The 22,993-nt window shown below is 39.0% G+C and overlaps 1 protein-coding gene across 1 annotated transcript in view; it reads left to right on the top strand.

Moving 5' to 3' along the window:
• The window catches only part of dip2bb (disco-interacting protein 2 homolog Bb), a 45,632-nt gene extending 23,752 nt beyond the window's left edge, over positions 1-21,880 (top strand). The window contains exons 6-38 of the mRNA XM_008307015.1: positions 347-490; positions 1,125-1,244; positions 1,927-2,124; positions 2,988-3,079; positions 3,685-3,795; positions 3,883-4,006; positions 4,168-4,277; positions 4,521-4,623; positions 4,719-4,783; positions 5,083-5,176; positions 5,256-5,375; positions 5,484-5,598; positions 5,926-6,065; positions 7,567-7,703; positions 7,820-7,900; positions 8,000-8,127; positions 8,743-8,857; positions 9,168-9,369; positions 11,345-11,457; positions 12,275-12,355; positions 12,479-12,602; positions 12,714-12,835; positions 13,653-13,764; positions 14,284-14,393; positions 14,848-14,978; positions 15,082-15,250; positions 15,339-15,509; positions 15,614-15,675; positions 16,455-16,512; positions 16,626-16,700; positions 16,818-16,992; positions 17,228-17,351; positions 18,683-21,880. Coding sequence (XP_008305237.1) covers positions 347-490; positions 1,125-1,244; positions 1,927-2,124; positions 2,988-3,079; positions 3,685-3,795; positions 3,883-4,006; positions 4,168-4,277; positions 4,521-4,623; positions 4,719-4,783; positions 5,083-5,176; positions 5,256-5,375; positions 5,484-5,598; positions 5,926-6,065; positions 7,567-7,703; positions 7,820-7,900; positions 8,000-8,127; positions 8,743-8,857; positions 9,168-9,369; positions 11,345-11,457; positions 12,275-12,355; positions 12,479-12,602; positions 12,714-12,835; positions 13,653-13,764; positions 14,284-14,393; positions 14,848-14,978; positions 15,082-15,250; positions 15,339-15,509; positions 15,614-15,675; positions 16,455-16,512; positions 16,626-16,700; positions 16,818-16,992; positions 17,228-17,351; positions 18,683-18,935 — 4,079 coding nt within the window. The 3' untranslated portion in view covers positions 18,936-21,880. The remainder of the gene's footprint in view (positions 1-346; positions 491-1,124; positions 1,245-1,926; positions 2,125-2,987; positions 3,080-3,684; positions 3,796-3,882; positions 4,007-4,167; positions 4,278-4,520; positions 4,624-4,718; positions 4,784-5,082; positions 5,177-5,255; positions 5,376-5,483; positions 5,599-5,925; positions 6,066-7,566; positions 7,704-7,819; positions 7,901-7,999; positions 8,128-8,742; positions 8,858-9,167; positions 9,370-11,344; positions 11,458-12,274; positions 12,356-12,478; positions 12,603-12,713; positions 12,836-13,652; positions 13,765-14,283; positions 14,394-14,847; positions 14,979-15,081; positions 15,251-15,338; positions 15,510-15,613; positions 15,676-16,454; positions 16,513-16,625; positions 16,701-16,817; positions 16,993-17,227; positions 17,352-18,682) is intronic.
• Positions 21,881-22,993: the final 1,113 nt, after the last annotated feature.

Genomic DNA, 22,993 nt, shown 5'->3' with positions numbered 1-22,993 from the left:
GAAAATGCGGATTTGATTGTTAATTAGTACATAAAGTAATTTATATCGTCATTGCAATCATCTAAACAAATTTAAATATCAAGTCAATTCAATCAGGCCTACCCTTTTGACGTATTGATGTAACATTTTCACTCGCTCACTTTTAAAACTGATGAATTTTCAAATTCGGACTCTCTGCTGAGTTACTTCATATCTTGTACCCCGCACATTAACTACATTCAATAGAACCATATCTAGAGTTGATCATAAAGTTACAGCTGGTGTACCAACAGCACCCACACACCTGCAAATTCTCCTTTCTGCTAGTAACATTATTACTTAAGCATTTCTTGCTGTTTCATTGCAGCCCCCTCAGGGAACAGTGCCCCGCCTCCAGATGTGACAGCTGTGGCCCCTCCAGCCAGAGGCCCACGGGTGGACCGGCCCTCAAACACCGTCCGAGGGATGAGCCGTGGGCAGAGCCGCTCCAGCATGATGGAGACTGCGGATGGTAACGACTGCACCACATGGCTTTTTGTTAGTTTGTGGATCTTTGCAGGAGCCCGAGTCTGATTTCTCTTTCTTCTATTAAGTGTTGAATTCCAGCCATGACATTTAAATAATCGAACTTTACTGCTTTCTTTTCTTCTTGATGTTTTCCACTGATAGGAAGAGGTAATATCCAGAGTAAGAAAACTCCTTAACGTATAATGTCCAAAGCCCTGTGTTTCCTGGTGTATCCTTATTCTCCCTGTTTCGTTTGTAATGAGTGATTTTAGAAAGAAATGCAACAAAACAACGTCCACGCACAAAGTGAATCCTCGTGTGTGATCCCATACCAAAAACCTTTATCCCAGTTCTCACTGTCTTTTCCTTGTGTTGGCGCCACCTACCTATGCTGCTGCTTTTCATCCCTGAAATCTGTTTTAATCAATTTTATGAGATTTTTTTAATGAATTCGTTGACTAAATATTTCGTAGAAATTTGTTATGGGATGAAGAACAGCAGACTATAAGATGGTAAGACATTGAAACAGTGGGTTTTTTCACTGTTTGTTTGTGCTTTACATACTACAGTATTTGTGACTGTGTGTTTCTTTCTGCTGTTGCTCGTCTCCACCTTCACCCTGATCACCCTGCTTGTAGGAGTTCCTGTGAGCAGCAGAGTGTCCACAAAGATCCAGCAGCTGCTCAACACCCTGAAGAGGCCAAAGAGGCCCCCGCTCAGCGAATTCTTCACTGATGATGCTGAGGAGATCGTAGAAGGTACGCTGCTTCATGAAACCTCTCAACCATCAATTTACTGTAGTAGATTCAATAGTAGACTGTTTTATTATTTCACATACAAAACCAACATTTGTATCTGCATGCTCCATCATTTTATAAAGTGAAATAATCAAATAGATAATACCAAAATGTATATTCTTGACCAGTTGTGCAATTGAACTCAACTCAAAAGTTGTTCTTGTTACTGGTTATATCTATTCTGTTAATCAGTAATGAAGTGACTAATAAATGATTCCTTATCAGACAGTGGTTTCCATATTTAGCCGCATATTTAAAACCTTGACACCAAAGTTACACACACAATAAAAAAATGAAGTAATTTTGAGTAATGTTTCATCACATCAAATCAAAATCAAATCAAGTTTACTGTCATTTTGCTGTACATACACAGTAGTACAGGCAAATATATATATTTGTTTATCTTGAAAGGACAATAAAGCAGTCTATTTTGATATATTCTGACGATTAAAATGACAGAGAAGATGAGTGATGAATGAAGACTCTGGCAAAGGTGAAAGCCGAGTGAATGGGTGAATCAGTGAAATAGATATACAGTATTGGCCAGGAGTGACGTGTGGACTTATTCGACCTTGGTGCCGTCCATACCGGAATCTGGAATCTGTAACATACCCAGAAATGTTCTGTTGTCACTTTATCGCAGTGCCCCAGCCGGACCCCAACACACCGAGGCCGGAGGGTCGTCAGATCATCCCAGTGAAAGGGGAACCTCTGGGAGTGGTCAGTAACTGGCCCCCAGCCTTGCAGGCAGCATTGGCTCGTTGGGGGGCCACTCAGGGGAAGAGCCCTGCACTCACTGCTCTGGACATCACGGGCAAGCCACTCTATACACTGACTTATGGTGAGACACAAGATTGAACTGTTTAATATATTTACTAGTGTCAAATCAGCAGTTATTTAACCTTTGAACCTCAAGTGGTCTCTGGCCAGTTTTTGCTCCTGCTGTATTTTTAATGAGTATGGCCACATTTTTCACTGCAATATAAAGTGTTACACCTCTATGGAAACAGTACAGTCACGCCTAAAATGTGAAAGAAGGCAACAATGTAATAAATCATACCAGGAAGCAACATGTACAGCATTTTTCCAAGTGCCCACAGGCATTACCAATACTAAAATAAAAGGCACCCTTCATGTTGTAGATATTTTACTACTTACATTTTCACTTTGTTTCTGTATTTCTCTCGCATCTGCTTTGTGTAAATACCTGCAGCTCAGCCCAGTTTATTTGAAGTGTCCCTGAATTTTTGTCATGTGATTGCTGGTTGCAGCTGAGTCATTAACAGCTTCATAGTTGTACTAAAGAGTGCAGAATTGATTGTATTTTTACAGAATCTGGTTAGATAAAATGGTTTTGTTTAGGTGATTTCTTTCTTCTTCTTTTTTTAATGACTTAGAATGAAAAGGTTTATATTGAGTTTTATGTTTTTAAGCTTCAGTTTGATTATCTTTTCTAACAGAATTACACATCACAGATGAGTAATCTAAGGAATGTCAGAGAGTTTAAGATTTTTTCAGTTTTTACAGTTTCTGGTTCTAATAAATTGTATAATTTTGACAAATTTTCAAAGATAACATTCTTTTCAAATCTGCTTTTGGGGTTCAGAGGAATGTTGTTGTGCAACTGCTGGACATCAATTACTGGAAATTGCTATGTTATTTTAATCATTCCTAATTTCCTCCTCTCTACCTTCTGCCTGCTAGGGAAGCTTTGGAGTCGCAGTGTGAAGCTGGCGTACACCCTCTTGAACAAACTGGGCACTAAGAATGAGCAAATCCTCAAACCTGGAGACAGGGTGAGAGAGCAGACACAATCAATGCACAAAAAATGGATAACAAAGTTAGCATCTTCATGGCAAATTCATTTAGTACAGAGCAAAAGAACAACATTTTTTTTTCAGTATTTGCAGCAACAAGGGGCTGTAGTCCTCGGTTAAACCTGTATATTCTTAATAGACACTAAACCTGTTTCAGTTTATTGTTGCTACACTCAAATTACCTGTGAAAGGAAGGAATCAAACACTAATCTTACCATGTGTAGAAACAGTTTAGAAAGTGTATATAAATATATGTATCTATGATCTGCAATGTGATCTGTCTGTCAGTTGTTTGGGTTGTTCTTCAGGAGACAGCGAGAGTGAACGTTTAGTGTCTTGCCTATCACAGACGTGCATTCTGCAAAACTTACTAATTAAATGATCCTGAAGAAACGCTCTCTCATCTTGCCTGTACTGCTGTGATTTGATTTGATTTGATTTGATTTGTGTTGCATGAAATTTTATTGTTCGTAGATGATGTATCCAAAATTCTTTGATGATTAAATGACATTTCTTCTACTTCCCTTTTGTTTTCATTATCTTACATAAAATGGTCCTAAATGGAAAATAAATTGTCTTGGTAGGTGGCACTGGTTTACCCCAACAGTGACCCTGGGATGTTCTGGGTGGCTTTCTATGGCTGCCTCCTGGCTGAAGTTATCCCTGTACCCATTGAGGTGCCACTTTCCCGCAAGGTATGAAAGCCATCACATAAACATGCATGCCTACAGAAATATTTTATGTTCAGACCTGAGTGTGTTTCTACTTTGTGGTGTTTTTAGGATGCAGGTATCAGCCAGGTGGGCTTTCTGCTTGGTAGCTGTGGCGTCGGTCTGGCTCTAACCAGTGAGATCTGCTTGAAAGGTCTGCCCAAGACCCCCACTGGTGAAATACTGCAGTTCAAAGGTCAGTGAGCTCTGATCTGAATGTGGAACCATCTGTTTGGTTACAAAAAAAAATACATAACTTCATTTGATAAGTAGACATAGTTTTAATCAAGAATGATATGTTTTCAAAATGGTTTTGTGATATGTGACTTTACTTTCCCTGATGCCTTTCTCTGATAGGTTGGCCTCGAATGAAGTGGGTGATAACAGACTCAAAATATCTGACCAAGCCTTCCAAAGACTGGCAGCCGCACATTCCCACTGCGAACACTGACCCTGCATATATAGAGGTAACAGAGCTGTGCTTAGTGTGTCAGCTGCTGTCATCACTGTAATCTCTTTGAGAGTGTATGGTATGATGTGTGCTGCTACGCTGAATCTCAATACTAGTAAAGCTTAAGAGGGGAATTTTTAACCAGTTTTTTTGCATTCTGTCATGATAGAAATTAATAGTATTAAATAACAGCACTGAAATCCAGTGTATTTTGGTTTACAAAAGCGTTCATGGGGTCATCTTATGCTTCTCTGCGTAGTACAAGGCAAGCAAAGAGGGCACAGTGGTGGGTGTTGCTGTGTCTAAAGTGGCCATGTTGACCCACTGCCAAGCACTGACCCAAGCCTGCAACTACTGTGAGGGTAGGTGGTGTTGTAGAGTTGTCATCACCTATCATCTAAAGGTTTCTTTATTATTGCAGCTGAAATGATTTCTGTCTTTCTGATTCCTTTTTCAGGGGAAACCTTAGTGAATGTCTTGGACTTCAAAAAGGATATGGGCTTATGGCATGGAGTCCTCACGGTGAGTGTTGATGTCTTTTTGCCTCTAATTGTAATGCTGCATATGACAGCTCAATATAAAATTTATTTTTAGCACTTTTTGACCATGACCCCTCTAAACGCCATGCAGTTTCTGTCTTTTACTATCTGTAATCGCATCTGTTAATTGTTGAACAAGTGAAATTATAAAAAAAATGAAAAAGTCCCAGGAACTGAAAAACATAAATATACAACGTTTGAATGTTTTTTCTTTGCCATGATGTGAAAAACTCATAAACGGTCTCAATATTCGTTACTTCACTGGGTTCTATTTGTTTCCAGGCTGTAATGAACAGGATACATACAATCAGCGTTCCCTATGCAGTGATGAAAGCTTGTCCACTCTCCTGGGTTCAGAGGGTTCACATCCATAAAGGTAAATTACACTTGATTCAGCTTGGATCACACTATATAAATGAATTTAGTGTGTAATATGTCATGCTACTGTTGCACAGCTCGTATAGCTTTGGTGAAGTGCCGTGATCTGCACTGGGCTATGATGGCTCATCGGGATCAGAGAGACACCAGCCTGGCTTCATTAAGAATGCTCATTGTTGCTGATGGTGCTAACCCCTGTGAGTACCTCGCGACCTCCAGCTTTTTAAAACTGGGTCTTTAAAAAAAAAAAAAACTAAACTAAAATTAGATTTAATACAATAAATTGTCTGTGTCTTGCGTTCCAGGGTCAGTGTCTTCCTGTGATGCCTTCCTGAACGTGTTTCAATCCCATGGGCTGAAACCTGAGGTTATCTGTCCCTGTGCCACCTCTCCTGAGGCCATGACAGTAGCTATACGCAGGTAAATCACTGAGCCCTTTTGTTCTTATCATTATGTAAGATGAAAAAAGATAGAACCCCCATTATTCATCCAAGTCATACTCAACTCCTCTATTTCAGTCCAAGGTTCAACAGGACATGGTGATTTTTTTTAAAGCTGACAAAGAAAAAAACAGGACACACTGCTTTACTCAAGGTTGATTTCATCTTTACCGGTCCACCCGGTTGAATGACGATGTACTCTGTTGTATGTGGTGTTGTACATGAGTGGGTGGGCAGATGGTTGACTGCACCAACAGATGGGATGGACGGAAACGTTCATGTTTGATCGAACTGTCTCCTTGTGTAGACCGGGAGTCCCAGGGGCACCTCTCCCTGCTCGTGCCATTCTCTCCATGGGCGGCCTGAGCCACGGTGTCATCCGGGTCAACACAGAGGACAAGAACTCCGCCCTGACTGTACAAGATGTGGGACATGTCATGCCTGGAGGTGAGGGTTGAAAGAAAGCTACATGAGTCAAAAGGAAAGCATGAAAAACAAATGACAGATAGGTGCTCGTGGGGAAATCTAACATTCAAGATGAGAGGTCTGCTGCCCAAGTAGCACGCAGGCATGACAAGGATGTTGTCAAAAATTTAAGGTTTACAAGCAAATATGAATGGTATGGAAAACACTGATATAAAATGTGTTGGTTCTTAGATGTTGCAGAGTGTCAGGTCTTAGATCTTTCCACATGAGTTTTCTGCACACACTATCAAGAAAATGTTTTCAGCTGCAGAAAAGAAAACACCAAATGTCCTCTGTGATGGATTACCTAGAGTACTGGTAAATTCAAAGGTCTTGAATAAAATTTTTACATCTTACCGACATTACATAGCAGGAACAGTTACAGTACGCTTTGAAAATATTCTAAATGAATGAACAATGATTCCATAAAGGAAATGAAGTGTTTTATTACTGTGTCAGCCCAGCCAGCATGGACTTGCAAAACACCGCAAATGATTGTAACCTAGATGAAAAATTCAGAGCATACATTTTTATGCCTCCGTGGTGGCAACACCAGTGGTTGGAGGCATCATCTCAACACCTCGAGGAAATATTCTGAAATGTAGCACAAACTTTGACTTGGACTCAAAGGTGAAAGATTTTGGTGGTTAAAAGTCCCTGTGACATCACATTTATGCTGTTGACTCATGAATTCATACCTATATTTTGACAAAATTTCATACAAATGTCTAATATGATAAAAATGATTTAATGATGACATTTAATATCTAAAACCTCAAAGGCTCAAAGGTCAATATTTCTGTAAAATCATGTTGTTTTGCAAAGCACCTTTTCTAGGCCATTATATAATGCCATAACTCAGGAACAGACAGACAGACTGACCATATTTCACATTTGGTTTGACATTGAATTGGTGACATTACTCTTGGGCACCCACCTTGAAAGTGTGTTTGTTAAATCCTCTGTGCTGTCGAGTTGAGGACGTGTATGAATTATCCACATTTTAGAATTTGTAGCTTCTTTCCATCACCATTGATATTTACATCATTCTCTTAAGGCTGATTTATAAGATAGTCTTTCCTTCTGTATGAAATAAATATTCCAGTTTTTGAACATCTGTATGGCACAATGTTTTAGGTTTTTTTCAAACCATTTCATGAAATATTGACTTTTGCAATCATTGTCACCATGTTATATAATACAGAAGAAAATGGGTCTTACTTTCTATTTCTCCAAAGTAACACAGCTCATGTGCTCCTCACTGATGCTTTTGAATAAATCAGCAGCTGGAAGAAGATGAAAACACAAGTTTTAAACGTGCAGCGAAAGTACTTTGTCTTCGAGGAAAAGCATGGTAACAGGTAGAAGAAGTTGTCGTCAAATGCATTAAATCCAGGCTGACAAGTGAAGCATTATTCTTTTTTCTTTCTTTTTTTAATAATGAGGTCCATATTTTTATAATATTGCCTCTGTGTCTTTCCAGCCCTGATGTGTATCGTTAGGCCAGATGGACCTCCTCAGCTGTGTAAAACAGATGAGATAGGAGAGATAATAATTAATTCCCGTGCTGGAGGAACCATGTACTACGGTCTGCCTGGAGTCACCAAAAACACATTTGAGGTACGAGAGCAGAAGTAATCCTTCAGCCCACCTGTGCCGACACAGCCTAAAATAGAAAAGTTGTTCAAAGCTTTCTTTTTGTGTTATCTTGACTTCCTTTCTGTGTGTGCGCTCAGGTGATACCGGTTAATGCTAATGGAGTTCCCATTGGAGAAATTCCATTTGTGCGGTCGGGACTCCTGGGGTTTGTTGGCCCAGTAAGTAGCACTGTTTCTTTATGGCAGCAACATCTGTGGTAATGTGAAACCATTCTTCTCTCGCTTACAGTATAATGACCCTGCTGTGTTTCCGTACAGGGCAGCCTGATCTTTGTGGTGGGGAAGATCGAGGGTCTGCTGATGGTGAGCGGGCGGAGACACAACGCTGATGACCTGGTGGCCACTGCTCTTGCTGTGGAGCCAGTTAAGACCGTTTACCGTGGGAGGTGAGAAAAGTAATTCTTCTTTGTCTGTGATGTGAAAATGATGATGAGCTCCTCGGCAGTTCAAGTGGGAATCTTAATTTACCACTACTGACATCTGGTGGTGCAGAGAAAACACAGCAGGTCCAAAGCTGACGACTGAGAGTAATGTTGGTATAAAGAATACAGCTTTGGGAAAATTGTTAGGCCACTGTGACCGCTGTTCTGCATTTTTATTTGCTGTTTTTGGTGGGGCTGTACTGCATTTTCTTCTTTAGGTTATAATGGGCAGCTGTTTTACTGATTCCAAGCTGGTTAGCAACAACTCTCTCGCTATGTCCTTCTTTGTTAAGCACCAAGACGGCTTCTTCTAGTCATCTCACAATTGATATGGTTAGGTGATAATTTAGGTTGGATTATCTGTTGACTTTACATACACAATACAACAAAAATGTTTTAATCTTCTAGTTTGAATTGTAAAAATTTCAAATTCAAAGAAAACAACAGGTGGAGTAATGATTATTTTTAAAGCTGTATCTTTCAGGTCTCAGGCCCCCTTTAAACTGCTTGTGTGTTTGACCTCCAGACTCTTTGAATAAGCTTTCGTATCTTTGTGTACGTGTTTCTTTTGTTTGTCAGGATCGCTGTTTTTTCGGTCACTGTTTTCTATGATGAGAGGGTTGTAATTGTGGCAGAGCAGAGGCCAGATGCCAGCGAGGAGGACAGCTTCCAGTGGATGAGTCGAGTGCTTCAGGTAAAACACCTCATCGTTTTCTTTCAAAGGTTTTCTTCTAGCAATGTAAAACTATTCTTTGATGCACATATATAAACTTTCAACTAATTCAAGCCATCACTAAATCTAATAATTCATTTTATATCAATAATACTACCCTACAGTAATTGAAAGATATCTTATATCAGTGTGTCAATGACATTGGGACACAATCAACATTTTGTCTTCATCCTCAGTATTTCAGTGCTTCTATGATATGTCATATATCTTACTTACGAGACACCAGTACTATTCAGTAAACTTGGTCCCAATTGTTTGGTTTCTTTTGCAGGCTATTGACAGCATCCACCAGGTGGGCCTCTATTGTCTGGCTCTGGTCCCAGCCAACACCTTACCTAAAACACCCCTTGGTGGCATCCACATCTCTGACACAAAGCAGTACTTCCTAGATGGCAACCTGCACCCCTGCAACATCCTAATGTGTCCTCATACCTGTGTCACCAACTTGCCTAAGCCTCGTCAGAAGCAGCCAGGTACGTCTGTCTGACAGACACTTCTGCACAAGGTATTTGAAAATGTCTATTGAAAGGAATGTCTAAGATTCTGCCAGGATCAGCCTTCAAGCTTTTCATACATTCCCCGTCATGCTGATCAGTGAGAGTATTTATGCAGAAATGATTAAATGCAGTCCATGAATCGGTGACTGTATGGAACAAGTTGAGAGAAAATTGCTGCCTCTTTTGTGCAGTTAGTCATTGTACAGGGCTTTTTGTAAAGCTGGCAGGACTACATGATGCTCTCTTAAGAGTTTCTGAATTTGATAAATTGATACTCCTACCATGCTGTGGTAAAGTTAGCAAATGTCACGCAATCTGCATACGACTCCATCTAATCCACTGTGACACAGAGTTCTCACTTGGTAACTTTCATGTGAGGTGAAAATAAAAAAAATTAAAAAATACTGCATGATGTTGTCAGCACATGAAATACTGTTATTGTTGCATGGAAGCATAAAGAAAGAGATGAGTTTCAGCCCTAGGCTTACTCCAGTGCTTCTGCAACATTTGTTGGCATGACCATTATTAAACTCAGACCTACCTGATACACATTATGTAATCAGAAACCAAATACAACTAGAAAAGTCACAGTAGGAAACTAACTAAACTTCTATCATAATATGTTTTTCCACAACCAAAACAAGAAGCCAAATGGTTTGCCCCCTACCAATAGAAAGTATAATCTAATAAAAACTCCATATTCAAATCAAATCAAGTTTATTGTCATTTTGCTGTACATACATAGTAGTACAGGCAAGATGAGAGAGCGTTTCTTCAGGAGCCAATAACTTAAAGCAATTTAAATAAAAAAGTGTTTGCATATCTCGATCAGCAGTTCAGCATTCTGACAGCTTGTGGCATGAAGCTGTTGATCACCCTGGAGGTTCTCCCTTTAATGCTCCGCAAACATTTGCCTCATGGTAGCAGTTCAAACAGTTTATGGAGGGGGTGTGAGGAGTCCCTGACAATGTTCAGTGCCCTGCTCCTGCAGCAGCTCTGGAAAAGTTCTTGGACAGAGGTGAGGGAAACTCTGATGACCCTCTCAGCTCCTCTCACTATCCTCTGCAGGGCTTACTGCAGCTGGAGTACCATGTTGATAGTAGTATATAGTAATATATAGTAATATATATACACACACACACACACACACACACACACACATACATACATACATCAAAAACAACAGATGATTAGTAATAAGAAAAACTGTAATAAAGTTTTTTTTAAATTATAAGAATTACTTCATATCACATTCTGTTATTGCAGTAATCTGGTGAATTACCTGATACTTATCTACTATAATCTACTTATGTTTATGTAGTATAACAATTAAAGAACGCAATGAAATATGTCTTCATCTGTAGATATCCATCTGTGTACAGAAAAACACCAGATAGCCAGGGTGTTAGTCTAGAGGTTATGTATCCAATAGGAAAGTTTCCTCTCTCTGTCTTCCTTCCTCACCACTGGCCTAACAGCCTCAACTCCCATGAACCACAGTCTACAACCTTCATGTCCAATAGAATTATATATATATAAAATATATACAATGCAATATATGTAATCCTACTTCTCAATTCCTTTTTTTATCCTACCCACATAGCAAAACTCACAGAGGCATTTCAACAGGTAGACTACATGTGTGGTCCATCATGAGATTCTACCCTTTTTTTCATTTTTCTGCCTATGTGGGGATGTGTTTGAGTAGGTAAAGATTAAAGCCATGGGTTTTTTTTTGTTGTTGTTGTTTTTTACAACAGGAAAAAAGAAGGTGACAGTTATTAAGGTGAAACATGTGAATGGTGCTTTATTATGAAATGTCCTCTTTTTGTATGTCTCGCTCCTTGTTTTGCTTTTTCACTCCTATGGTTTCTATCTTTCTGTCTCTTCTCTTCTTTTTTTTTTTTTTTTTTTTTTTTTATCTCTCTCACATTCCCCTTTTTTCTTGTAGTTGGTGTCGGTCCTGCATCCGTCATGGTGGGCAACCTGGTGGCTGGGAAAAGGATTGCCCAGGCTGCAGGGAGGGACCTTGGCATGATCGAAGACCAGGATCTAGTCCGGAAGGTAGAATGACTATTTACACTGAAACTTGAACTTTTAACCACCAACTAACTCTGAATCTGATAAATCAATTAACACGTTTCACTTTTCAAAAGAGCTAAATGCATGTACTCCAGAAGCTGCAGAAAGCTTGTGTGCATGATTAATGGCAATGCTCAAAGTATGTTAAAATGATAAATAGTGAGGTTTGAAGATGTTCCACTGCCACTGTGACAATGGCCAAAGCTCGATGAGGGCTCAGTTTTATAGAAAAATCTGGACTCTTGTCTCTCTCTGCTCTCATCTCTCTCTGGATGTAGCTCTGTATGTGGCCCACTGTGATGGTAAGAATTATGGCCTCGTCTGGCATGTTTCCCACACCCTCGTTTATTCTGGTCATGCTAATCTGTATCGTATTGTGGTTTATTTTGTGTGCTTGTGTTAAATTCTGACATGAGCAAGAATTTGCATGTCTTTTTTTTTTTTTCTTATTGCAAGACATGCACCCTCCATAGCCATCCCTTGTTTTACTGCAGAAGCACCTTTCACATCCTAAGTTATAGTTCATTATGTTAAGAGCCCGATTGGCTCGGAGTTTGTGGTATAAATTGTTTGCACATTGACAAAAGATAATTTATGCCAGACAGCTGTCTACTGATGTATGCAGTCTCTGAGCTCCACTTTAATCCTTTATGTAGGTGTATTTAATTAGGTTCTTCCATCAGCACAAGAACCCTCCCTCTATTTGCCCCCCATGGTTGTGTTTGTAATATCGTGTACACTTTATTAAAGCAAACTCTCACATGTACAGTACGTAATTGTTTTTCTCATTTAATAACAGCACCAGTATTTGACAGAGGCTCTACAGTGGAGGGCACAGACAGATCCAGACCATGTTCTCTACGTTCTTCTTAATGCTAAGGTACCAAACGGATCTGTTCACGCAAGGAGAAATACAGTAGATTATCCATGCACGCATTTATGTCATCCATGAAAATAAATTGAAGATATTACTATATGAGATATCCTCTCTCCCATCCTTCAGGGTGTAACAGTAGGAACAGCGACCTGCGTCCAGCTTCACAAACGAGCAGAGAAGATAGCTGCTGCGCTCACTGAGAAAGGCAGCATCAACACTGGAGAGAATGTGGTGCTACTCTATCCTCCTGGTGGGTTCTACCTTTATCTCTTGTTTATGTATGGACATTACTTTTTGTGAGATCCAGATGATTTTTTTCTTCTTTTTTCACTCTGCCTTTGTCTTCCTATCTTTTTCTCAGGCATTGATTTAATTGCTGCCTTCTACGGCTGCCTCTACGCTGGATGTGTTCCTGTAAACGTCAGGCCTCCTCATCCTCAGAACCTGGCAGCCACACTGCCTACTGTTCGCATGATTATTGATGTGAGTGTGAAAACGCTCTTTCTCACATTTATATCTGTTTATGCATGTTCAAAGGTTTTTATTTAGATTAATGTATGTTCCTTCCTTTATTCCTAGCAGCAGGATCGTATGTTTGTCAGATTATAATCAGTAACTTGGAGACATCGCTTAATGCTGCAACCTAAGATAACTTTTTTTTTTTTTTTTTTACTGTAGAGAGGTGATAGATTATCGACTTGGTCAAATATCGGCTCCAATATTTAGCATTTTTTTTCAAATATGGGTTTTGTTTTTTACCATTTCCTGACAGAGTAAATACATTTATAAATATGCTGCTGTAGCTATGACACAGCTCTTCTCTTTATCTGTAGTCAGCTCTCTGTTGTCTCAAGCCATGTCCCGCCCACAGCTTTGTCTGATTGACTAACCTGCGATTAACATTGAAGCATAAAATAGGAAAAGTTTTATTTCCATTTAACCTGTAAAGCATAAAAAGACAAAAATATTTCAACAAGGTTTTGTGTTGGAGTTGGCATTTTTCACAATTTTGACAGCAAGTTTTCAGTAGTACTGGAATTGGAATTGTGCTTGATTGCTAATTATTGGTATCAAACTCTGCTCTGAAAAACCACATTGGTCGAGCCGTGTCGCAGACTGTTACAACCAATTTTATCATTTTGGCAACTTTTTGTGTTGGGCTTGACTGCCAGTGCTTCAACAAAAAAACTGCAGTTTAGCAAACTTGAACACCTATTGGATGGCATCCAGTTTCTGTAGAATCTTTCCTGTCTGTCAGCTTCTCCTTCTCAAATGAATCATGCTTTTGTTTTGTCACCAGGTCAGTAAAGCTGCGTGTATCCTTACGACACAAAACCTCATGAGGACGTTGCGCTCCAAAGAGGCCGCTGCCTCTGTGAACATTAAAACATGGCCAACAATCATTGACACAGGTAAAAAAAACAAACAATTATCAGTGAGCTAACAAATCCTTCCCAGAAGATAGTGGATAACTTGGATTCTAATTTATCAGCCTGACCTTTATGAAATTAATTTGACAAGGAACAAACTATATTTCTTTAGCATCAATCCAAAGTTCCACTTTAACACATAAACTGAGCCCTCAGATTCAAGACAGTAAAACAGGCTCATTAGTTGCGATTACAGTTTGTCACAGTGAGCGTAAAGTCAGTAGTTTATAAAGTGTACAGTTCTGTCAGAAACACTTGTGTCAGTTGTTGTCGACTGTTTGCTGTGACAGAGTTTGCAACGCTACGATAAACAGAAAGAGAGACATTTCTCTGCACTGCTTTCTAGAATTATTATCAAAATTGCTCAGTGGGAAGATTTGTGAATGCTTGGTGAATTTTTGATTGATTGCTGCTTGATCTGGTAATGATTAATTTTTATTGCTCGGTATAATCTTATGTTTACTTTGCTTGCTGTAAAATCTGGACTGTTCTTGTTCGCAGATGACCTCCCTCGACGTCGGCCTCCACAGATCTACAAGCCACCAACAGCAGAGATGATAGCTTATCTGGACTTCAGCGTGTCCACGACAGGCATGCTCACTGGGGTCAAGGTGGGACACGCACTAGTTTCCATGTCTTTTACTGCCTCCTGTATTTATTAAGTCTCCACAGCTGTCAGAATATGAATGTTGCTGCTGTGACGAGATCAAAGGGAAAAACATGTTGCACCCATTGCTGTTTAAAAGTGGCAATGGAACGTTATTATTCATGGCAACAGTTTTTTATTGGGTGGTGTACTTATCCTAAACTTGTTTAGAATTTGCTGAAAATAGATGATGTGTCATCTCACACAGTATATCAGAAAAGTGTTCAACAATGCGCATTAAACCATAAGGGAGGCACTCCCCTTTATGTTTTAATGCGTATGTGCTTCTTACATGTCTAGTTTTCGCTTCAAAATTACAAAGGATAGAAAATGTCCAGTGAGAATCATTTATGAATTATCAAAAATTTTATTTGTGTTTATTTTTCCCAGTGTCTTAATTTGCCTTTATTTCCCATCAGGTCTCTCATGCAGCAGTCAGTGCACTTTGTCGTTCTATAAAGCTGCAGTGTGAACTGTACTCCTCTCGCCAAATAGCCATCTGTCTGGATCCTTACTGCGGTCTGGGCTTTGTCCTGTGGTGCCTCGCAAGGTACAGTAACCCGTCACCAACAAGACATAGATGTGAGATATTGGTTCCTATCATCTTCCTCCTTCATTCCCCCACTTTGTCATCTTCATTTCTTGTGTCACAGTGTTTACTCAGGTCACCAGTCCATCTTGATTCCCCCCTTTGAGCTGGAAAGCTGCTTGTCTCTGTGGCTGGGCACACTCAGTCAGTACCGTATCAGAGACACCTTCTGCTCCTACTCTGTTATGGAGCTCTGCACTAAAGGACTTGGTACTCAGACGGAGCTACTCAAGGTGAGGATTCCACATATAGACAAAGAATCATGAACTGTAACAAACACAGAGGTCGTGGGTTTGATTATCGTGTGTTGGTGTGTTTCAGGCACGCGGTGTGAACCTATCGTGTGTGCGCAGCTGTGTGGTGATAGCAGAGGAACGTCCTCGCCTTGCCCTCACACACTCCTTCTCCAAGCTGTTTAAAGACGTGGGGTTGTCGTCCAGAGCCGTCAGCACTGCTTTTGGCTCCAGGGTTAACCTGGCTGTGTGCCTGCAGGTACACGGACCAGCTGAATGTGAAAATTAACGAGTACGCTTTGAATTTGATCTAAAATGAGAACCAGTGGAAACCTGTATGCAGCTGTTGTTTGTGTGTTACAGGGCACTACTGGCCCTGATCCCTGTACAGTGTATGTGGACATGAAGTCCCTCCGCCATGACAGGTGAGAAAACACAGGTCATTTGAACCAAGGTGACTGGTTGAAACATACATTTTTTTAAGTGTTTAGTGTCCTGAACTGTGTTTTCTAAAGTTGAAATGAGTAGACAAATGCAGTCACTTATTTAAATGTCCCAGATTGTGCCCTTTATCAGCAAATTAATGAAAGTCTCACATTATCCTAAAATGTCTTACGATTTTTTAGCTCAAAATACTGCACAGATGGTTCTTTTTTACCATGAGTGTGTAACAGGTGGCTTTAGCCCTGTTCCACACAGTTTCACTATGTGTAGTTTTAAACGCAGTCAAGCTGCTGCTGTCCAGCCCTCTCCAGGAAGAAGACTCTCTCTGACCGCTTGACCTTTAAGTAAAAGAAAACAAGCCTCAAACTATGAGTGACAGAAAAAACACAAATAATCCTCATATGGAAGATGGATAAACCTAATTAAGGGAAAAAAAGATAACAGCAACTCTGGAGTTCTGGTTTGAGATCATTTTGATATATTTATAAAAGCGAAGCACATCAGACTTTGCCAGTGATAGAGTGATAAATTCCTGGAATTGTTTTGATCGATGTCCCCAGTGTTTATACAGTCCATCAACTTTTAGTGAGACGATAATAAAAAATAAAAACATTTTAAAAAAAGAAGCAATTTATAGAACAGGCTAGATAACAGAAGTACCACAGAAACTCACAACAGAAATGACATGATGGGAGATACAAGATGCAAAAATCAGTTTGAGATTTAATTATGAATAATTTCATCATGTGTGAATTTTCAGAGTGAGACTGGTGGAGAGAGGAGCACCTCAGAGTCTTCCTCTAATGGAGTCTGGCAAGGTGAGATACCTCATGGGCATTGCAGTGGAAGAGACTCATTTTGGGAAACGTTTAATTAAGGACATGTTAAAAACATTTCTTTAGAGCCTCATTTTTTTGGTTGTTATTTTCAGATATTGCCAGGTGTTCGGGTGATTATTGTAAATCCAGAGACCAGAGGCCCACTTGGTGATTCTCATCTAGGAGAGGTGAGAGAGAGCTGGAAACAGACAATCTTTTTTTTTTTTTTAAATTAACAGCATGACAATATCAAGACAAAACCTGTGGGTAAAATGAAAACAGCATAATACGTGTCTCTCTCTTAGATCTGGGTGAACAGTCCTCACAATGCCAGTGGCTACTACACCATCTATGGAGAGGAGAGTCTTCAGGCCGACCACTTCAATACCAAGCTCAGCTTTGGAGATCCGATGACTTTATGGGCCAGAACTGGGTACTTGGGTTTTGTGAAGAGAACAGAGCTGCTGGATGCCAGTGGGGGTAAGAACCCAGATTCAAAAAGAATAGACTGGAATAAGATAATCAGGGTTTGTCAGATAAATTGCATATTCAAAAGGAAAAAAATGAACAAAAGCTTTAAACTTATCAAACTGGAGTAAACACTGTCCTTACAGGATGTGCAATTAACTACCAAGAGCAGTTGATTGCACATATTTACCTTCTGTGTTTGCAAGCTTTTCTGGGTTGCTTATGTTTCCTGCATTTCTGTCCTCAGATCGGCACGACGCTCTGTTTGTGGTGGGCTCACTGGATGAGACCTTGGAGTTACGAGGGTTGCGCTATCACCCTATTGACATTGAAACATCAGTGTCAAGGGCTCACCGAAGTATTGCTGAGAGGTGAGAATGCTCTTTATGCTTGGCACACACTCACTTAAACACGCACACTTTAATGTTGTAAAGAAACTAAATCTTCACTGTAAAATCCACCACTAAAATCCCCCCACCTGCTCCAGTTGCCAAGTACAGTCCGTCATCATCAGTGACACTGTGTTAAAGAGCTTTAGCTGTAATGCTAGCACATGAAAAGTCTGCCATAAAAATTTATAAGAAAAACACAATAAGAATGGAAGTTACAAGTTAGTAATGATGATAGACACGATTAAAACAACTCTGCAAGTAACAAGGAAAAATATAAAACCAGTCCATTTGTTGTAAGTGGTTATTAAATCATTTTCTACAATGATTTAAAAATCTGTTGTTTTTTTGCTTTTATGTATGAGAGAAAAAAGAATTAAGTCTCTGACCTTGGCTAGTTTACATACTACTTTTTTTAAATAACTTCAGCTACATTTTCCTTATTGTGGGTTTATTTTTCATTGTAAAATAAAGTCCTGCATCTGTGTGGAAACATTACAGTCATGGTTAAAAGTGAGACATTTCTTTTGTGCAACATAACAAAGCTGAATTGCCATGAATCATAAAAAAAGAGAAAAGAAAGTTACATTTCTTTGATTTTTTGTTTTTCAAGAAATGAAAAAACCTGGAATTAACATATACAGCATTTTTCCAAGTGCCGTCGGGTATTACCAATACTGGAATATGTTTTGTGTACATACTGTAGATATTTTATGACTTACATTTTTAATTTGTTTCCTTACTTGTCACCTGTCTGCTCTGTGTAAACGGATAAGATCTCTGACTTTTTTTATCATGTGACTGTTGGTCACAGTTGAGTCTCATGACTTTCTGCTGGCACTGAGAAGCACAGAATTCTTTTTTTATTATTAGTGCAAACTGTTTATTTTTGGCTAATTTATAATTGAGACATGTAGAACTGATTCTGATTAATTATCCACGTTTAAATTTTAGATTTGATTAAGTTTCCCAAACGAACATCACAGATGAGCTGTTCAAGGAATGTGGAAAAGTTAAAAATCTGACAATTTTCTATTTTTTCAGGTTCTGGCTCTGATAAATGGTGCAATTTTGCCCTTTCAAAACCCACCAGCTAGTTTTAATTTACAGAGGGTTAAATAAATAAGAAAAATTGTTCTGCTTTTGCATTTCTTCATACTCTTCTAGTCAGACAATCATCACCACAGCATAATTTCTTAAAAAATTGTAATTGTGTGATTTTAATCATTTTTAATCATTTAATTCTATGACCAGGGAGCTTTAATTCGACTGGCTGATAGTGTTGTTTAACACTGCGTTCTTATCCCTCACAGTGCTGTGTTTACGTGGACCAACCTGCTGGTGGTGGTGTCGGAGCTGTGTGGTTCAGAGCAGGATGCGCTGGACCTGGTGCCCCTGATAACCAATGTGGTGCTAGAGGAGCACCACCTCATTGTGGGTGTGGTGGTTATTGTGGACCCTGGGGTCATACCCATCAACTCCAGAGGAGAGAAGCAGCGCATGCACCTTCGTGACTCTTTCCTTGCTGATCAGCTAGATCCTATCTATGTTGCTTACAACATGTGAGCGCTTGTGGTGGTCTGGGCTTATTTAGCCATCATCCACAGTCTTCTGCACCACCATCCCGGCATTTGACTACTGGCCTGGCGGAGGGTGTAAAGCAACAGCATGAACCACGCGTACTGACACCCAGCCCTGTGTGACACCAGCATATCTCGGCCACTGCATGTCTGTGATTGGATCTGCCATGTGTGGAGTTGTTCACTGTGTTTTTATAGATAGAATTTTGCAAATGGGACAGAGATAACATGTACTGCAAATTGCAAAGAAAAACAAAGTCCCTGTTGCACTTTTTATTTTCTTCTTCTTTTGGAGAAAGGGCAAAACAACACATATAACAAGACCACTTTATAATGAAAACTATATTAATGTCTTTGTGAAAATCTGTCTTTATTCTGTAGTTACCACAAACACGTTCCCTTTTGTGTCTACACAGAGCTACTAAACTTAAATCAACAACTTGAAATATTTTTACATGCAGCTTTCAAACAAACGCACACAAATGCATGTGCTGAGCCCTTGTCATTTCTCACTAACATGGATGAATAAGAGGGCAAACTATGACAACAGCAGCCAGTCTCAGTCTGTGTGCATCATTTAGAGAGCTTATTTTTCCCTTAATAACGAAGCCAAATAGATTTTCCTGCCCTAATATATTTCCTGCCTTATAAAACTTCAGCCATACATTCCTATGAATTACTATTAATGGCTGTTTTCCCCTTTGGGCTTGACTAGTAGTGGAAATCCTGACAGATATCCAAAGGGATTCAAATAAAAGAGGAAAGAGGCCATATTCTGTACTGTACCTATGAGGGCCTCTTTGTATTTTAGATACTGTACGTTACTGTATAGATATTTTTAATTGTATAAATGTATAAATGCTTGACTCATCTCTCTCAGTTGAAGGTTTCTCGATAAACAACCCAGCTGGGAGATTCTAATAGTAGCAGAAAAAAGATTGTAAATAAGATTTAACTGTTTCAAAAGTACTTTTGAAGCAGGATACTAACTATATAATGGAGGGTAAAGATAAATAACTTTAAAGCATTGTTAGTCAGGATAGATGTAACATTGCACTTTCTCAAAAATGATCTATTTTATTATAACAATGAGGCATTATAACTAATGGTTCAATACATTATATTTGAAGAATCTTGGTTACGGAGCTTTGAGAGTTTACTGGGAGGGCTATCACTGTTAATGCCAGGAACCTTTCCTATCACCCACAGAAAAAGAATGGTGTAAGGAGTAGGCTAAAACCATTTTATGACTGTTTTCCAACGACCAGGTTATTTTGTAAAAAAATAAAATAAAAGTAGGCCCATAGCTGTTCATCTAATATCCATTTGCCATTGTACTTTGTATTGCTAAGCAGTCATGCACTTCTCAGTTTTGTAATTACATAATAGAGCAAGTGTTTCAGAGTTTGGCCCCCTTTTCCTCTCAGCACTCAAAAAGTTCATTCAGACTGTGTTTTGTCTTTGTGCAACTTTGTAAATAATTACTCTGAATTTCAAAAGGATTGTTGTTGGTACTGTAGTCAATAGAGGCAAGTCATCATGTATCTGGATTATGTTCTGTATTCAGTCACTGGATTTCTAAGCACTTGTAATGCAGTTGCAAAGCTGAGCCACACTTAAAACATCATCGATCGGCAAATAAAGATAATATATGAAAAAGAAAAGGGTAAAAAAAAAGAAAAAGAAAAAAGAAAGTCATTTCCATCAGGATGTATTTGCAACATGTATTTGGTTTCCTGCAATCTTGTGCTTTCCTTGTGCTCCTTGCCATAATTTATCGGTTCTTTGTACTGGATTATTCTGTATTTCAGTGATGAACCCTTTATGTCAACATGTAAATAGTTTTTTTGTTCTTTTTGGACTTGGCACTTGTCCCATTCTAACATTCAATCATGCCAAACACAATATTAGAGAGATTTTGAATCATTTAAGGTAAACAGCAATGATTTAATTACGGCACTTTGCACTGATGGTACTAACAGTAGATTTCTACTGTGTGGACTTTAATTATGCCCATTTCACATTCCATTAAGTGTGTTCATAATTGTAGATATTTACTGCTTGACATTTGGTTTTTGCCCAGTTTTAAGTCCACCGATAAAAACTCAAAAAGCACTTCATCTTAGCTTTGACATTGCATCCTACATTTGCAGTAGAATGTTTGCATGACTCAGCCAAGCACAAGAAGAAATTGGCTTGAGGCACATCTCATCTTGAGGCACAAGTGGTAGAAATAAATACAGTATGTATGAAGCTGTATATTCAGGGAACAAAACTCATAACACAGGGATGGACCAGGTGGTCCCTTGGTGCAATCTGTGAATAGTACCCATAAAATGTAGACATTTGTCAAAATGAATCTCCTTGTAATTGTTCCAGACCTTGCAAACCTAGTAAGGAAAAAGAGGTGTTACTGACAACCAGTGTCCATCTACCATCTACCTGCTTTGCTGGGAAGTCTACAAGGGCTTCCTCTGGTTTCCACTCTTTTTCCGTCAGAGTTCTTACACACTATGCAATCCCAACGACGGTGCAATTTAATTTCAAAGCTTGCACAGTCTGGCGAAATAAACATGATGCTTATACATTTTGTAATAACTAAGAACAGAGGACTGATGAAATTTAACCAGTAGTGTACTTAAGACTATTCATCTCTGGAGTTGTTCTGTCAATATTTTGTGTATGCACTCTTAGTATGTTGTATTTTAATTATTTGGTGAAATCTAAACTTGCCCCAAGAGGGTGTGATCCACTGAGGAATCTTTAATACTAAGGAGGCGTTTTAACTCACATAGTTAAAAAAGAAAAAAAAAAAATCAAGGTGGTACACCCCTTCCCATTTTTCTCACTTATTTTCTATTTTGGTTTGTTGTACTTTGTTTTATACTTTATGTATAAGTAATACAGAATAAACAGAAGCATTTAATCATTTCAGGTGTCCGGATATTTATAAGTTTAAGTAATGGTGTTAAAGGGATTGAAGCCAGTCTTAATGTCATAGTTTGAATGGATTATTGTATAAACTGCATCCTTACAATGAAATCACACTTGTGGAGGAGGCTTAATGGACAGAATTTATTTATTTTTTGATAGCATAAAGCCAAATTCAAAATTCAATGCAGTGAACCATGAGAAGCTTGTAGACCTGTGTGTGGCTCACCAAAACACCCAACATTTTGTGAAATAACACCATGAAGCTAATTCAGGAGAATCAGTAAAGTCCAAAGATCATTTCAGTCACACAAATAACTTTGCACCCATTGGAAGCGCAATTAATTGCAGCCATAGTGCACAGAAAATGTTTGTCCACTGAGCACTGGATCCTTTTAGACGAAAGAAGAAATCCACCTTCATGGGTTTAAAATGTTTTAAATCTCTGCCTATTGATCTTCATACTCTTTGGTGATTAATAAAAACCTACATCTACTTGGAAAATAGTAAACATCAGTTAAAATTAAAGTTAAAAACAGTATGCTTTAAAAATAAAAAAAAAAAAAAAAAAAGAATCAATCAATCAGAGGTTGTTTGTATAGCACTTTTCATACAAATGTAAAGTAGAAAGGCAGTTCCATCAAAATCATCTTAAAATCAGTTCTCAAACAGACAAGCAGCCAGTGCAGAGACTTTAAAATTAGTCAACACATGAGCAGTTGAGTTTTGATGTAGCTGAAGTTCAGATATATTCTTCTGGGGAAACCAGAGAGAGACAGCTACACAATGGTGTCCTTTCTGCACTGGACCACGCTGCACAATGCCAGGGTTTGAGTTTTGTATATTTGCTAATGGGTTCTGTTGAACTTATGCAAGAGCACCAAGCACCAAGCACAGACATTCCTACTTCTCTCTTGTTGACACTGACGAGGGGCAGCAGCTGCCTAAACTTCAAGTTAACTGGTTGTAGACTGTTGCCATGTTGGTATTTTGCCAGATTTCAGTATTGCAGACAGTGACTAAAAAAAGAATGAACGGATTATTATTAAATCAAATTAAGTTTATTGTCTGTTTATTGTATATACACAGTAGTACAGGCAGGATGAAAGAGCA

The sequence above is a fragment of the Stegastes partitus genome, unplaced genomic scaffold (genome assembly GCF_000690725.1).
Source record: "Stegastes partitus isolate 25-593 unplaced genomic scaffold, Stegastes_partitus-1.0.2 Scaffold51, whole genome shotgun sequence".
NCBI classification, from domain to species: Eukaryota; Metazoa; Chordata; class Actinopteri; family Pomacentridae; genus Stegastes; species Stegastes partitus.
This window is presented reverse-complemented; position numbering and strand designations above follow the sequence as displayed.